Raw genomic sequence first — 17690 nt, 5'->3', positions numbered from 1 at the left:
GTGTCAGTATATCAGCCACTTTACGCCTAGCAAGTTTACTAACCAGATGAACTAACCTGCTTGTTGCAGTCATGTGCTCTTGAATTAATGCTTCCTTCGGTACAGCATTCCCAATTACTGGAGACAGAGGATATGGTGCAGTGTTCATATTGGGTCTAACAACTGTAGAGCTTCCTTTGCTTTTAAGGGGTGTAAATGAAGGCCTCCTGTTTTCCTCTGGGAAATTCAAGAATCCTGGTTTCCTCAGAGTGTCCTTTGGTTTGCCTACAACACAAAAAAGTGAAAAGCTTGAAAGATATGGAGTCTCATTTTTTTAGTGCACCTATGGCTTTCAAATGTTCCAAAATATGTTCTTAATTTAACCCCAAAGTTCCAAAGTACCACCAGCCAGCACTTTTGATATCAACATTTGATATTTTACTTGTTAGCCTTAGATATTTTGATATCAACATTTGATATTTTACTTGTTAGCCTTGGATATCTACTCTTCCAATAGCCCTTTTGAAAGAAATACACCACACATATGCAAGGGGTGAGAACCTTTGGACAATCCCTGTCCCCAGCAACATGGGGATGTTATCAGCAGCCTCTCTTACAGGCTTGTTTGGATTAATCGAGTGTGTGCTCTTGTCTTAGAGGTTTTGCAAGAAAGAATGTGTTTGTCCCTCCTGCTCCAACGTTTGCTTTCATTTCTGCAGTTGCAAAGCACACATGGTCAGCCAGATTGTCCTGCACCATAAACTGTTGAAGACTATGTTCATTCTAGTCAGCAAAATGACTACAATAGAGAAGCTCTGCCAGTGATTAGTGTGAAGCTGATTCATTCAGTATGTACCAATGTGGTGCTTTACAGTGGACAAGCTTACCTACTGAAGCGAATGAAGGCGTTTTTTTCAGCCTCATCCTGCAATTCACTGCTCGGCTCACTTTCCTTTTTGAAGTTCTCTGGCGAGCTACAAGCTGAGCAATCCTTGCAGTCTCCTGGCAAGTGACAGCATGGCAAATCACCTGCTCAAAAGGTGGGGGGGGGAAGCGGGAGAGAAGCAGAAAACTAGTAATGAACAATGAATGAATGAATGAATGAATAATGAAATTATTTCCCCCAATAACTTTCCACATTCAGACATAAGAAACACCTGCCTATTGGAATTAGTCTCAGACCCCTTCTGCATGATGTTTGTGTGTGCTAGTGCAAGTATAGGAATCTCTCTTCACATATTAGTTCTCCCAGGTAAGGATTCACCTAAAAAATGGAAGGCTTGTTTTTTTCACCCAAGTTATATATATTAAGAAGTTGTCAAACTAGTGTGCCTAATGCCAATGCCCAGGAAAAGAAATATATGCTCCAGATACTACAAGGCGTATGCTTCTGCCATGTTATTTGAAACACTGGTTTTCAACCTAAAGTGGGTTGAATGAGTAGAGCAATACCATTTTTATTTTTTAAGTTTAAGAGAAGAGACAGACTAAGAAAGAAATTCAGACTAGGGATGGGCCTGGACCGGTCTGGAGGCCATTGTAAAGGCCTCCGGATCGGTTCGGACCTTGGTGGTTCGGTTCGGGGGTAGCTTTAAGAGCGGCGGGAGGGTTTACTTACCCCTCCCTCCGCTTTCCCGCTCTGGTGCCGTAATGTTCAGAGTAATTGGGGCGGCAGGATACCTCCCTGCCACCCCTTCCCTGCTGCTGCTCTGCAAACTTCCCAGTAGTCCTTTGCATGCGCGCACGTCAGAGACGCGCACGCGCAAAGATGCGCACGCGCAAAGGACTACTGGGAAGTTTGCAGAGCAGCAGCGTGGAAAGGGCGGCAGGGAGGTATCCTGCCGCCCCAATTACTCTGAACATTACGGCGCCAGAGCGTGAAAGCGGCGGGAGGGGTAAGTAAACCCTCCCGCCGCTCTTAAAGCTACCCCCAACCCCAGTGCCGGACTGCAGTGTGGCGGTTCCGTGCACACCCCTAATTCAGACTGAATACCCAAGTGGAGGCTCCAGGACTAAGGTAGATGAAGACTACAAGGTTTTACCTTTATAACCCCACACCCTTCATAGAAACAGGAAGACAGTACCAAAATAGCTAGCCACTCGCAACAGAGTGTCCTGAGACAGGACTGATCTCATATTAAGGACAAAAAATCTGCATTGCTGTGAATTCCAAAACCTTTTCACAGTTTACAGCTATAACATTGTTGCCCCTCATTCACAATGATGAAGTACGGATTTCTTACCTCACCAGATTTACTAATTTCAACCCTAACAACTCCGGGAACACTCTTCACATAGTCTTCTAGTGTAGGATGTCCCAGCTGCTTAAATGGAATCCAATCTCCAGTTAAAGATTTATACTCTCCTTGCAAACGAGAAAAGGGTACTCCCGTTTTATGCGACTGGAGAACAGCTCGGAGCATTTTTGCAGCTAGATCTGCTTCCTGCATGTTCATCTATAGCTGAAAGGCAATCATATTTGAATTTTGAGTACAAATCAGCATTATTTGGTCTTTTTTTGACTTGTACCATTAATAAGCAAGAGTACAAACACTGACATGGGCGGCATGGAGACTAAACCACCAATGCGAACTAAAAAGGACACATTAATCCCAAGTAAGAGCATTGGAAAATCATTGCTACAAAAACAAAAGACAAGGAGCTGTTTTGGTAACTAACCATGTAGAACAAAAACCTTGCCAGCTATTCCCAGTGAGATTCAAGAGTGCCAGGTCAGCTGACCTTGCTGACCTAAACTACAAAAGCCTGGATGCAAATCCTCATTCAGACATGAATGAGCAAAAAGTGTAACTTAGGCCAGTCACCAAGTCTCATCTCAGTCCACCTTACAAAGTTGTTGAAGGTATAAAATGAGAGTTTATGTGCACTATTCCCAAGCCCCTCAGAAGGGCAGGATAAAAGTGTAACAAAGCAAAAACAGTACAGTTGTCCATTCGGAAAGTTCACTTTTTAGTTAAATAAGTGCTAGCAACTGCACAAAATCTTTACGAGATAACAGATATTAACTGCCAACAAATGTATCCTGTGAAAAAAAATGAGAACAAAGCCAACAATCTAAACATGTTCCATTTTACGGACTACAGTTTTGCTAGAAAGGATATCTGTTACGTTTAATTCTAACCAGCCAATATGCAGTTCATTCAACATACTAACCTTGGAATACTTCACATTTTTCCTGCAAGTATAGTCTTCATTAGGGATGTACATGGAACGACATCTGTGTTCTGTTCTGAACTTGGAACAGAATGCAAATGCCCAGAACTGGTCGAGCTGGCTGTTCCAGCAGAACTTCAAAATGGCATTCTTCTGGCCTCTGTGCACATGTGGTGGCCATTTGCGTGGCGGTGCTGACCACACAAATGGCTGCCGTGCACGCACAGAGACAAGAACAGCACCATCCTGGAGTCCAAAAAGGCCATCAGAACGCTCTGAATGGGATTGTTCCGTTCCAAGCTTGGAACAAGCCCTTCATTTGAAGAGTGTCCTGTTCCGATTCTGAACTTGGACACTCAAAACGGCCCATTCCAACCTCAGAATGTTCTGCTCATCCCTAGTCCTCATCCTTTTCTTTGAGAGTACACATACCGAATAGCTGGGTTTAACCTTATGAAGCAAGTATGCAATAGCGTTCAGCTTCCTAAGCCAAGCCAGCTTGACTGCATAAGCCTACTACAAAGCTATCCTTTCCTTATGTCTCTCAAAGTACCGTTCTCTCTTGTTCATATTTGAACAGCAAGATCCAGTGAATAAGGGCTGCTTATTTAATTGGTTTCTGCTGCAACGAGCCCAACAGAGAGACTATCTTTATAACTAACGAATCAACAATATGCTATCCTGGTCAGACTCTAATCCAGTAATTCTCAAGCTGTGAGGTGGTAGAAAACTGTTAGCATGCCCACAAAAAATAAGCCAATGGTTCTTGTGAGCCCAAGATACTCATTTTACAGGATGCAAGTCCCTGATGCACAAGTCCCTGCTCTGGGATTTTCACTTTCCAATCAATAGTTCTGTCCAGAACAGGAACTCATGCAGAAATACAGTGGGTAGAATCCTGTGAAGGTAGTTCATTTTAGGATCAAATTACACATGGCATTCAATGTGTGTTAATAGTTACTTTTTTAAAAAACAGCAGCTGGGGTGGGGGTGATCTGGACTGGGATTGCAAGGGGAGGAATGGTTAAACGCCACCTTCCCGCCAATGCCATTTTCCCTAACAAGAGACTAGTGTATGCCATTTGAATTGCTGTACCTTTTACAGCAGTCAAGATTATTCCAGAGACACCTGCCTTGTTAATGCTGCCTGCATTCAGTTCTGCCTCCAACTATGGATATGAGCACTCAACTGCACAAGAATAGCCAGCATGGTGTAGTGGTTAGAGCGCTGGACTAGGACCCGGGAGACCCGAGTTCAAATCCCCATTCAGCCATAAAACTAGCTGGGTGACTTTGGGCCAGTCACTTCTCTCTCAGCCTAACCTACTTCACAGGGTTGTTGTGAAAGAGCAACTCAAGTATGTAGTACACCGCTCTGGGCTCCTTGGAGGAAGAGCGGGATATAAATGTAATAATAATAATAATAGAAGAAGCTGAGAGGAATATGAACTACCTACAAAAACAGTAGGCACTAGAGTCATCTGATCACCTCAGAAATCCTTAAAGGGGATGGCAATGGCAACAGAGAACAATATGAACCAAGCCCAAGAACCCAGGATGAAGTACTCCCAGCTACTAGAACCCTCACAAATATCAGTAATTTGTAGCTAAAAACAAGAACAGTCCATACAGAAAGCTTGGTCAGCACTGAATTTTAAAGAACCAGCTCAATATAAGCACCACGTTTACAGTATAATGGAAAGCAATGTTTTTCAGGACACAGTTTCCTTTAACACATTGATATCACTACTGCAGTGCACTTGTGAGAGTACTATCATCCAACATATCCAGGGATTCTCTGCATTTTGTTATTAAGAACACAAGAACAGCCCAGCTGGATCAGGCACAAGGCCCATCTAATCCAGATGCTTATGGGGAGTCCACAGGCAAGAGTTATGTGCATGTCCTCTCTCCTGCAACTGGTATTGAGAGGCATCATGCCTGAGGCTGGAGATGGCCCACAGCCACCAGACCAGTAGCCATTGATAGACCTGCCCACCATGAATCTGTCTAAGCCCCTTTTAAAGCCATCCAAGCTGGTGGCCATCACCACACCCCATGGCAAAGAACTCACAGATTAATTATGTGCTGTGTGAAGAAGTACTTTTTGCTGTTACTGCAACTGCTGTTACTCTATTTCTTCTCTAAGTAAAAATACCCAATGCATTCCTTGAGAACAACTTTCCAAATGAGCAGGTGCTGCAAAAAACAAACAACAAAACTACATGGCCCTTCCTAACTCACTTGTACACATCTTTCATGTGGAAGTCACACCCCAGTCAAACTACTTCAATGGCTAATTACTTGTGTGATAAATGAATTATTATTTATTGTCCAGTAAGGGGCACACTACCACAGACACATTCTTGCCTGTATCGAATGAAATTGGTTAGCACCACACACAAGCAAGACTTGCCATCCAAGAGCAAGATCACCCAGATGCCCAAGATCTTAATTTCTAATCTTATAAACATTTTATCAACATCCACCAAGTTTCAAACATTCATGTTTTCATATATTCTTTCATACAAAAGTTTCCATAGATTAATTCCTCTCCCCTTTGAAGTATTACAAAACAAACCTTGTAGACATCAATTTTTGAAAGAAACATAGTGAAGCAAGGAGGTGAGGAAAGGGGGAACCGAGAATTTTATTTTATTTTAATTCGATTTCGATAATAAGTGCAGATGACGAGAGAAGAAAAAGGAGATGGGGCGGGCGGGAGAGAAGGTTAGTAGCTAACCCGAGATTAGCTTGACAGCACGAAGAGACCAAACCCTCCTCCTCTCTTCCGACACATCATTAGTGAACGCAGAATGGAATGCGGTACACAGAAATTCTATGGACAACCGCAGCTTCAAACGCGCTACGCTATTAACGGAATACAGAAAGCACAACCCAGCCGAAATCAAGGACTTTTAGGGCCCATTTATTGCAATGGGGAAGAGATGCGCATGTGCTTAACTCCCACCCCTTTGGAATCAAAAGCTTGTAAAAATGGTCAACTTTGGCTGGGCTGTGCCGCTGAGATACAGCATATAACACCTACTCCAATAACTGTAAATAAATACGCTAAACGGCTTAATGCAGAAGGCTAGTCCGTCGCTTTCTCTCCAGCACAGGCAGCCGTAATAACCCGGCCGGGGGTGGAGGGGCAAGAGGAGGGAGAAGGCAGGACTCACCGTGGGCAGCGGCGGCCCTGCCGGGTCCCCGCCAGGCGCGCTGCGACCCACTTCTGCTATGTGGATGCTTTCCTCCCGCGACGTTTTCGCCTTCCCTCGGCCCAGAGGCAGGGCGACTTGTAGCCCCGATCTCTCGCTGCTGCTCTTGAGCAGCAGTGGCGGCACACGCCCCCTTGCCGCCCCTCCAGGCGCTGCGCAAGCCACCCCGCCCTCTTCTTCGCCACTCTGTCCCTCCGTTCTCGCGCAGACTCCCAGCCTCACTCCGTACGCGGAAGAGTCGGACGGGTCAGCGGATAAAATGGGTGCGCATGCGCAACAAGACTGGTCGCCACAGCGAGAGGCTCCAGTAACCACGCCCTCTCTCCCTTGCACGTGAAGGCTGCCAATAGAATTGCCGACGAGGGACACGTCTGCTCACGATAGGGAGTTATATTTCCATGACAACCACCGTCACACGTTGAACGTTAGGAGTTAAAATTGCAAGTTTAGACCTTCTTACGTGGGAATAAATCGCACTGATGTCTGACTTATTTCCGAGTAAATATGCATGGGATCAGGCTTAGGGTTGCCAACATTCTCTTGGCCTTGCCTAAATAAGGGACATGGAGCAGGGGGAGTATGCGGGAGTAATTGGGAGTCTTAGTGTATGTGGTTTTACCACTTTCAACTTAACTTACAACTTAAGATTCCTTCTCCAATGCTTATTGGTATGGTTAGCCAAACTGGGTGTGATTGTGCTTTTGTTTTCTAGAGAGAAAAGCGTTGTTAGCCAATCAAGATGATGATAATGATTATTATTAATAATTCATTTTCTATACTGCCCTTCCAAAAATGGCTCAGGGTGGTTTACACAGAGAAATAATAATAAATAAGATGGAACCCTGTCCCCAAAGGGCTCACAATCTAAAAAGAAACATAAGATAGACACCAGCAACAGTCACTGGAGATACTGTGCTGGGGGTGGAGAGGGCCTCCCCCAGCACAGATAGGTTTCACACTCAAGCACAGATCGAGTAGTTGTGGCTTGCCAGAAAATATGACAGGGTAACACCTCTCCTGCAGTCATTGCACTGGTTGCCTATTCACTTCCGAGTACAATTTAAGGTCCTGGTTTTGACCTTCAAAGCCTTACGGGGTTTGGCGCCTGTCTACCTACAGACCCGCCTCTCCCATCCAGTTACATCCTGTCCGGTCAGATCTTCTCAGATGGCCCTTCTGTCAGTCCTTGATTTCAGAGAGGTTCTGGGCACTAGGACCCGTGAAAGGGCCTTTTGGGTTGCTGCCCCACTTCTCTGGAACTCTCTTCCCCTTCAGATTCATTTAGCTTCTTCCTTATTGATTTTTAAATCTCTATTGAAGACTTTTCTTTTTTGCCAGGCGTTTGCCCTGTAGTTTACCTATTTGGTTTTTTCTTTTTTGTTAGTTAGTTTAGTTTCTAATTTAGAATGTAATTTTAATGCTGTCTTGCTTTGCATGTTTTTGTACACCACTCAGAGTGTTCGGAGTGGGCAGTATATTAAATGTTTCAAACAAACAAACAAACTCTCTTCTGTCATGGTTGAACTCAGGTAATTCTTTATTAGCTTCGTTTACTAAAAAATCACTCACAGGAAGACACATACAGGAAGACTATTGAAAATGTGCAAAGCAATGTCAATATTAGGATATGTATCTCTCAAATTATGCTTGTTAACTATGTTCAGGATGTCTACTGGGTCAGTTGCCTCTGGCATACAGATTTTATGGAATGTTTTTTATTTATTGTTACATTTATATACCGCCTTTCGTTAAAAGACAGCCCCAAGGTAGTTTACAAAAGTTAAAATATACAATAAAAAGGCAATAAAAACATCAAGCTAAAAAATATAAAAACATATTAAAAACAGGCATAAAAACACCACAAGTAAAAACATACAGAAGCAGCAGTAAAAACGATTATGTAAAAGCCTGGGTAAAAAGCCAAGTTTTAACAAGCTTTCTAAAAGCCGTGATGGAGTCCGAGGAGCGAATGGCCACTGGGAGAGCATTCCAAAGTCTGGGAGCAGCAACAGAGAAGGCACTGTCCCGAGTACATTGTCGGTACCCGGAGCAGGGCCCCCTCAGATGTCCTCGTCAAGCGGGCAGCAACCCTTGGAAGCAGGCAGTCCCTCAGATACCCCGGTCCCAAACCGTTAAGGGCTTTAAAGGTCAAAACCAGCACCTTGAATTGGACCCAGAAACGAACCAGGAGCCAGTGCAACTCTTTCAGAATGGGGGTGATGTGCTCCCAACGGGAGCACATCAAATAAAACCCAGATAAAAGCTCCAGATAAAACCCTCGCTGCCGCATTTTGCACTAGCTGCAGTTTCCGGATATTCTTCAAGGCAGCCCCACATAGAGCGCGTTACAGTAATCCAGCAGCGACGTGACTAAGGCATTGGTAACCGTGGCCAGATCTGCCTTTTCGAGAAAGGGCCGCAGCTGGCGCACTAGCCGAAGCCGTGCAAAGGCACCCCTGGCCCCTCCACCTAAGCTTCCAAAAGCAGAGCCGAGTCCAGTAGTACCCCCAAGCTGCATACTTGCTCTTTCAAGGGGAGTGCAACCCCATCCAGAACCGGTAAAATCTCCTCATCCCGATTGGCTCTCCTACTGACCAACAGTACCTCCGTCTTATCCGGATTCAGTTTCAGTTTATTAGCCTACATCCAACCCATCACAGCTCCAGCCCCCGATTCAGGACATCCACCGCCTCCCTAGGATCAGATGACAAGGAGAGATAGAGCTGAGTGTCATCCGCATATTGCTGACAACTCAGTCCAAGTCCCCGGATGACCTCTCCCAGCAGCTTCATGTAGATGTTAAACAGCATGGGGGACAAGACCAATCCCTGCGGGACCCCACAGGCCAATGGCAACGGGGCTGAGCAGTAGTCCCCCAGCACCACCTTCTGGACCCTCCCCCCAAGAAAGGACTGGAACCACTGCAAGGCAGTGCCTCCGATTCCCATACTCGAGGGGCGGCCCAGAAGGATACCATGGTCGATGGTATCGAACGCCACCGAGAGGTCCAGCAGAACCAACAGGGACGCACTCCCCCTGTCTAGTTCCCGGAGTAGGTCATCCACTAGAGCGACCAAGGCAGTCTCAGTCCCATACCTGGGGCGGAAGCCAGATTGAAAAGGGTCCAGATAATCCGTATCATCCAAGACCCTCTGCAGCTGGGACGCCACCACACGCTCCATCACCTTGCTCAAAAAGGGAAGGTTAGACACAGGTCTATAGTTATCCAGGTTGGAGGGATCAAGTGAGGGCTTTTTTAATAGTGGTCTTACCACCGCCTCCTTGAGGCACGATGGCATCCTGCCCTCCCTTAATGAAGCATTAACGATCACCTCCAGCTATCTGCCTGTCCCCTCCCTGGCAGCTTTTATTAGCCATGAAGGGCAAGGGTCAAGAGTGCACGAAGTCACCCGCACACTGCCCAGGATCTTGTCCACATCCTCAGGCTGCACCAACTGAAAAGAATCCAACACAACGGGACCAGATGGTACCAGAGGCACGTCTGCCAGAACTGCCAAAACTCTGGAGTCCAGGTCAGCACGGATGCGAGCGACTTTATCTGCAAAGTGACAGGCAAACTGATCACAAAGAGCTGTACATGACTCCTCCCCCATTGTCTGGGGGGATGTGTGGAGCAAGGTTTTTACCACACGAAACAGCTCTGTTTGTCTGCACTGAGCAGACGCAATGGAGGTGGAGAAAAAGCATTTCTTCGCCGCCCCCACCACCACGGAGTAGTCCCTAAAATGGGCTCTAGCCCGTGTTCGGTCGGATTCGTAACGACTCTTCCTCCAGCGTCGCTCCAGCCGTCGCCCGAGTTGCTTCATCGCCCTAAGCTCCGAGGAAAACCAAGGAGCAGATCAGGCTCCACCAAGCCGGAGAGGGCGTTTAGGAGCAACCGTGTCAACAGCCCGGGCCATCTCTCCATTCCAGAGATCAACCAGGGCCTCAACAGGGTCACCAGCTCTGAACACTGGAAACTCCCCGAGGGCCGTCTGGAATCCAAGCGGATCCATAAGCCTCTGGGGGCGGACCATCCTAATCGGCCCACCACCCCTGCAGAGGGCAGACGGAGCAGTCAAACTAAACCCCACCAGATGATGATCTGTCCATGACAAGGGAGTGGTCTCAAATTCCCCCACCTCCAGATCATTTATTTCCCGGTCAGCAAAAACCAGATCCAGAGTGTGTCCCGCCACGTGGGTAGAGCCCGATACCAATTGAGACAGGCTCATGGTTGCCATAGAGGCCATGAAATCCTGAGCCGCACCCACTAGGGGGGCCTCAGCATGGACACTGAAATCCCCCAAAACAATAAGCCTAGGGGAACCCAAGGCCACCTCCAAGACCACCCCCGCCAGTTCAGGTAGAGAGACTGAAGTGCAGCGGGGTGGTCAGTACACCAGCAGAATCCCCAGCCTATCTCAGAAACCCACCCTCAAGGACAAACACTCGAAATTCTGAGATTGCCTGACTGGGCACCTGGAAACAGGGAGGGTCTCTTGAAAGATGACTGCAACGCCTCCTCCCCGACCCTCGAGGCGGGGCTGCTGCACGATCTGGAAACCTGGAGGACAGAGCTGAGAGAGACCAACCCCCGCCCAGCGTTTTTGCATTAACTGACCTGGCATTCAGCAGGAGCACCCTAATCCTCGAGGGAGTGTTCTCAGAGCTCCCTGGGGTCAGAGGGTTGGGAGAAGGGCCGGAAAAAGGAAGAGGCCTCAATTGCCTGGACCGTTTCCCCCTGTAATGGCCTGCCCAACTCCCACCGCCATACCTCCCTCTGCCCGCTACCTGTGATATTGCTGCCCCCACTTCATACCCACTTTTTCGCTCTCCCAGACACATCTCCCCAGACTAACCCACCACAGCTTCTTGGCTTAATAAAAACCAGAACCAGACTTGTGCAGTCTCTTGCTGGCTTCTTGATTGCAGGAAGAAGGATCTTCAGGGTTTGCAGTTTGCAGTTGAGAAACTCAAACTGTTTGCAGTTGAGAAACTCATCAGAAAGAATATTTGCATTTAGGTTGTTTGGATACATTTGAGAAAGGATTGTTGCACTTTTGCCTAAGTGCTGCCTCACTCATTTTTTCTAAAGTTGCCATTGAAAGCATGGAACGCTTTGTCTCGATGTTTTGCACATCACTGAAACGATGTTCTAGTTCACTGACAATATTATATATAACTCTGTAGAAGATGTCAACCTATCCTCTTTTGACAAAAATCATGTGATTTTAATTTTTGAAACCTTTTCTTTTTTCTTTTCCTTGTTTCTTCAAAGCTTTCAGTTGCACCTTCAACCCTTCTGCACCTCTGTCTTCTCCACCTGTCAGTAACTCTTCACAGTTTATTGTACACCTCATTGCTTGCACAGTGTCAATTAGCATTTTATTATTTATTTATTTGTTTGATTTATATATCGCCCTTCTGAAATGGCTCAGGACGGTTTACAATTAAGACAGAAAACATTAAAAACAATTAAAACAGAGATACAAATATAAATACCAATTTAAAACAACTTAAAAAACAATTAAACTATCAAAACAATTAAAACCCTGAAAACCAGGTATAAAACAATTAAAACTGATTAAAAACCCTGAAAGGCCAGGCCAAACAGATAGGTTTTAAGGGCTCTCTTGAAGGACAGTAAAGAGTCAAGATTACGAATTTCCGCCGGGAGTGCATTCCACAGTCCAGGAGCAGCTACAGAGAAGACCCGCCTCTGAGTCGTCACCAAACGGACCAGTGACAACTGGAGATGGACCTCCCCAGATGACCTTAACGTGCGGTGGGGATCATGTAAAAGAAGGCGCTCTCTAAGATATCTCGGACCCAAGCCGTTCAGGGCTTTAAAGGTAATAACCAGCACTTTGTATTTTGCCCGGAAACATATTGGCAGCCAGTGTAACTGTTTTAAAACAGGCATCATGTGGTCTCTCCGGGTTGCCCCAGAGACCAATCTGGCTGCCGCATTCTGAACTAACTGAAGTTTCCGGACTATGTACAAAGGCAGCCCCACATAGAGCGCATTGCAATAGTCAAGCCGGGAGGTTACCAGCTGATGCACCACGGTTTTGAGGTCATCCTCTTCGAGGAATGGGCGCAGCTGATGAATCAGCCAGAGCTACGCACCTGCTCCTTCTGGGGGAGTGTAACCCCATCCAGCACAGGGAGATCTAACTCACCCCTCAGATTCTGAGCCCCCACAATGAGCACCTCCATCTTGCTTGGATTCAGCTTCAATTTGTTCTCCCTCATCCAGCCCATTACTGCCTGTAGGCAGGCATTTAGAGAATGAGTGCCATTTCCTGGGGATGAAAAGGAGAAGTAGATTTGGGTGTTATCAGCATATTGATAACACCCAGCACCAAACCTCCTGATGACCTCACCCAGCGGTTTCATGTAGATGTAAAAAAGCATTGGTGACAGAATGGAGCCCTGAGGGACTCCATATAACAGCTCCTGTTTTGAGGAGCAACTGTCACCAAGCTCCACCATCTGGAATCTACCCGAGAGATGGGAACGGAACCACTGCAAAACAGTGCCGCCTATCCCCAACTCCCCCAGGCGATCCAGAAAGATACCATGGTCGATGGTATCGAACGCCGCCAAGAGATCCAGAAGAACCAGCAGAGTCACTCTCCCTCTGTCGATTCCCCGGTAAAGGTCATCCATCAGGCCGACCAAGGCTGTCTCAACTCCATAGCCTGTTCTAAAACCAGTTTGAAATGGGTCTAGATAATCAGTTTCCTCCAAGACTGCCTGGAGCTGGTCAGCCACCACCCTCTCAATCACCTTGCCCAACCAAGGGAGATTGGAGATTGGCCTGTAGCTGTCCATCGCTAAGGGGTCCAGGGAAGGCTTCTTTAAGAGTGCTCTAATCATTGCCTCCTTCAGGCAGGGGGGCACCCTACCCTCCCTCAGCGATGCATTTACGATATTAATTAGGCCATCTCCAACAATCTCCCTGCTAGATAGAAGCAGCCAAGTCGGGCAAGGATCCAGAGAACAGGTGGTAGGCCGCACCGCCCCAAGCAGCTTGTCCACATCCTCAGGAGTCACAGACTGAAACTGATCCAACCTAATACTGCAAGAAGGATTGCTGGACACCTCCTCCATAGACCTTGCAGAAATAGTGGAGTCCAAGTCAGCCCAAATACAGGAGATCTTATTCGCAAAGAACCCATTAAAGGCATCACAGCAGAGCAACCCTGGGGACTGACTGGAAGTAGAAGGAGGAGAAACCAAACTCCTCACAACCCGGGATAGCTCCACCGAGCGTGAACCTGCAGCTGCAATGCACGCAGACCAGAATCTCTTTTTCACTGCACGCACTGCCACCGCATAAGCCTTCAAATGGGTCACGAGCTGAATCCTGTCAGATTCGAACTAAGTTCTCCTCCACTTGCGCTCTAGTCGCCTACCCAACCGCTTCAGCCGCTTTTAATAAGAAAACTTTTAATAAGGTTTTTAAGTGATTTGCAGTTTTACGTTCACTTAGTCTATTTCTTTCAAAATCTGAGAACAATGAATGAGCATTTTGACGTCTGTTTGCTCAGTGATGTTGCCTCAGCCTTTGACTCTACATTAATTCGAGTGTCATCATTAACTATAGCAGTCAGTGCACTGCATATTTCTGGCAACTGAATGACAACAGCTCTAACAGCTAAATTTTTTGCCGACCACCTTGATGAGCTATCTTGCTTCACAGAAAGACTATTTCTTTTTTCTCCCCCCTTGCCCCGCTGGGGAACATAACCCCTGGATTTCCACTGGATTAATGTCATGGCATTTGTGGTTTCCTTATGCAGGGCAAGCGCGGGGGGCAGCAGCGCTCAAGCGCGGGGGGCAGCAGCGCTCAAGCGCGGGGGGCAGCAGCGCTCAAGCGCGGGGGGCAGCAGCGCTCAAGCGCGGGGGGCAGCAGCGCTCAAGCGCGGGGGGCAGCAGCGCTCAAGCGCGGGGGGCAGCAGCGCTCAAGCGCGGGGGGCAGCAGCGCTCAAGCGCGGGGGGCAGCAGCGCTCAAGCGCGGGGGGCAGCAGCGCTCAAGCGCGGGGGGCAGCAGCGCTCAAGCGCGGGGGGCAGCAGCGCTCAAGCGCGGGGGGCAGCAGCGCTCAAGCGCGGGGGGCAGCAGCGCTCAAGCGCGGGGGGCAGCAGCGCTCAAGCGCGGGGGGCAGCAGCGCTCAAGCGCGGGGGGCAGCAGCGCTCAAGCGCGGGGGGCAGCAGCGCTCAAGCGCGGGGGGCAGCAGCGCTGGCTGGCAACTGGCCCTTTGACAGCCCCACTCTACAGGCGATGTTGCCTTACTGTCTCCTTACTGTTGCCCTGGCAGGGAGAGGCCGGCACTGGATGGCAACTTCATGAGACTAAAGGCTAGCGCTTCTTTTCTTTTTTTCTCCCCTTTCACAAACCGTGGATATGCAAACCCCTTACCCACAGTTAACTAGGCTTGTCTTCTGTTTTAAATCCGTGGATATGTAAAACCACAAGTAACAGAAGGTTCTCCTGTAGTGAATGGTTTCCGGATAATTTGACCAGAGATGAGTAATGGACTACAAATTGCCAGATGTTTAGATGTGCTGTTATAATAATAGTAATTGTAATAATAAACTAGCTGGCCCCGCACAGAGCATCTGTGCAGTTGTGTACTGAGCCTGTGACATCCCCCGCAACTCGCTCTCTGCCCGCTCCCCCTCCCTTCATGTTTTTTCTTTCTCCCTCCCTGAGTTAACAGATTTTGTTCATTTACACAACGGCATCCTCCTTCTCCTGAAGGGGCTCTTTCCTCCCTCACGACCTGTCTTTTTGCAGACCCCTGCCTGCTATACTTTTATATCCAGAACATCTTCCGACCAGTAACAGCTGCATTCCAACTGACCTTAACTATCACAGGCCCCTCCTCCTTATCTGCATAGGGAATCCCCACTGCCCAATCACCATGGTGCTTCTGCTCTCACAGGCTCCTTCTCCCTATCTGCATATGGAATCCCCACTGCCCAATCAAGTGCTTCTGCTTGCATACTCTGCATATGGAATCCCCACTGCCCAATCAGGTGCTTCTGCTTGCAAACTCAGCCAATCGCCTCCTTCCCACCACGTCGCCATGCATGGCCCGTCTTGGAGAACAGCCAATCGCCTCCTTCCCACCACGTCGCCATGCATGGCCCGTCTTGGAGAACAGCTAATCGCCTCCTTCCTACCACATCCCTGTGCATGGCCCCTCTTGGAGAAATAATAATATAGATAATTGTTGTTGGTTCAAGGAAAGGGAGGGGAGATGTATGGACACATTACTGTAATGTGTCCAACCAGTAGGTGGCACTAACAATTGCTAGTAGTGATCCTAATTGGAGGCAGAGTCTCTTCCTACTTCCTGCCTGTACTTCTTGTTGAACTTGTCTCTTCCTGTAACACAAATAAAGACGTCTTACCTTCTAATGGCTGCCTTCCTCTGAACTCCTGTGACAACTCCTATGCATGAGTAGAGATGAGGTAAAATAGCAACAGTGTGATGTGCTGATGCACCCCTGTGCTGCTGCAATTGGGGGGACTGGCAAGTAAATATTAGGGATGTGCATGAACCGGTCCGAAGACAATGCAAGTGACCTGCAAATAGGTTGGTGCTGGTGCCAGTTCGAAGTTTGATGCCAGCGGGGGGGGGGGTGTCTCCCTTTAAGGGCGGGGGGGTTGCACTTACCCCTCCAGCCACTTTTCCCCCGCCGGCGCTCCGTTTAAAAAAAAAGTTTTCGGGGTGGCAGCGTTCCTCCCTGTCACCCCTGCCCCCATTGTTGCCCAGAAATACAGGAAGTACCGGCTGCACGTGCGCCCGCTGCCACGCACACCCGCCATGCCCGCCACATGTATGCGCACGTTGTGTGCATGACGTGCACATGTAATGTGCGGTGCGCGTGCGGTGGTGTACACATGCACAGCCTGTACTTCCTGTATTTCCGGGCAACAATGGGGGCAGGGGCGGCAGTGAGGAATGCTCCTTCTCCGAATACCTTTTTTAATAATGGAGCGCCGGTGGGGAAAGTGCAACCCCCTGCCCTTAAAGGGAGACCCCCGCCAGCATTGAACTGTACCTCCGCAGTTCTGTGCACATCACTAGTGAATATGTGAGGGAACAGATGGATGCAGACCAGGGATGTCCTTTGGTGGGTTTGATTGAGGAAATACCTTTAAAGAATCACAAGGACTGCCGGGTCCCACCAAGCATGGCCTACTCCTTCAAACACTGCCAAAAAGTGAGACTATCTACCCAGGGAGAGTTGAGAAGGGAACTGGTGCGGGAGGTGGGGAGAGACTTTGCTTGCTGGCTTTCAAAAGACCATAGCTTTCCTTTCCTGTCCCTTTGGGCATACAGTTATTTACTAAAATTTCCAAGTGGAGATATAGTAGGGTAATGGGGGAGGGGTGTGCTCACATCCCCAATGCATATACAGTAGTACTACATGGTGATTTTAATGCCAGACTATGCCCTGACATTGATACTCTATATGCATGCTATCAGTGCTGCCCGCCTAACCTGGAAGCAGATGTGCTCCCCCCTCATACGCCACTCGAAGGACAAGAAGCCAAACTATGCAGGACTCTGCCTGGCCCAAATGGCTAATAGACTCAATCTCTATATCCTAAATGGCTCCCTCAAAAATGACCACCCTGCTGATTTTACCTTCTGGGCTGGGACCAAAATGAGTGCCATTGATTATGCAATTGTCCCTGAAAACCTGCTCCAATTCACAGACCGCTTTGACATCATCCCCCAGTTTGACAGTGACTACATCCCAGTCTCATTGCTGATGCACACTGGATAATTGAGAAAGCCAAAGAATACCAGAAAGAAGTCAATATGTGCTTTATTGGCTACAGAAAAGCCTTTGATTGCGTTGACCATGTCAAGTTGTGGAATATCTTTAGAAAAATGGGCATCCCAGAACATCTCATTGTTCTCATGAGAAACCTATACACAGGACAGGAAGCCACAGTCCAGAAGGAACATGGTGAAACAGACTGGTTCCAGATCGACAAAGGAGTAAGACAAGGCTGTACACTTTCTCCTTCTTTATTCAATTTATATGCTGAACATATACTGAGAGAAGCTGGATTGGAAGAAGATGAGTGTGGTTTTAAAGTTGAAGGAAGAAATATCAATAACCTGCGCTACACTGATGACGCCACTCTGATAGCTGAGAATGTGGATGATCTGCAAGCTCTAGTAATGAAAGTCAAGGAGCACACTGAAAAAATGGGACTATGACTAAATGTAAAGAAGACTAAACTAATGACAACGGGTACAGCAACCAGCCTCAGAATTGATA

The 17690-nt window shown here is 47.8% G+C and overlaps 1 protein-coding gene across 4 annotated transcripts in view; it reads right to left on the bottom strand.

Moving 5' to 3' along the window:
- TDRD7 (tudor domain containing 7) overlaps window positions 1-17690 on the bottom strand; it is a 97693-nt gene that overhangs the window by 63496 nt on the left and 16507 nt on the right. For 3 of the 4 annotated variants that reach the window (XM_053296846.1, XM_053296848.1, XM_053296847.1), the window contains exons 2-4: window positions 2223-2441; window positions 867-1008; window positions 57-264 (exon numbers count right to left, since the gene is read on the bottom strand). In XM_053296846.1, the coding sequence (XP_053152821.1) occupies window positions 57-264; window positions 867-1008; window positions 2223-2435 (563 nt within the window). In that variant the 5' untranslated portion in view covers window positions 2436-2441. Of the gene's footprint in view, window positions 1-56; window positions 265-866; window positions 1009-2222; window positions 2442-6335; window positions 6618-17690 lie in introns of those variants that run through there. The other variant, XM_053296845.1, reaches the window with a different exon arrangement.

Source organism: Hemicordylus capensis, chromosome 2, assembly GCF_027244095.1.
Source record: "Hemicordylus capensis ecotype Gifberg chromosome 2, rHemCap1.1.pri, whole genome shotgun sequence".
In the NCBI taxonomy this organism is placed as follows: Eukaryota; Metazoa; Chordata; class Lepidosauria; order Squamata; family Cordylidae; genus Hemicordylus; species Hemicordylus capensis.
The sequence above is the reverse complement of the archived record's forward strand: the minus strand, read 5'-3'. Positions and strand labels throughout refer to the sequence as shown.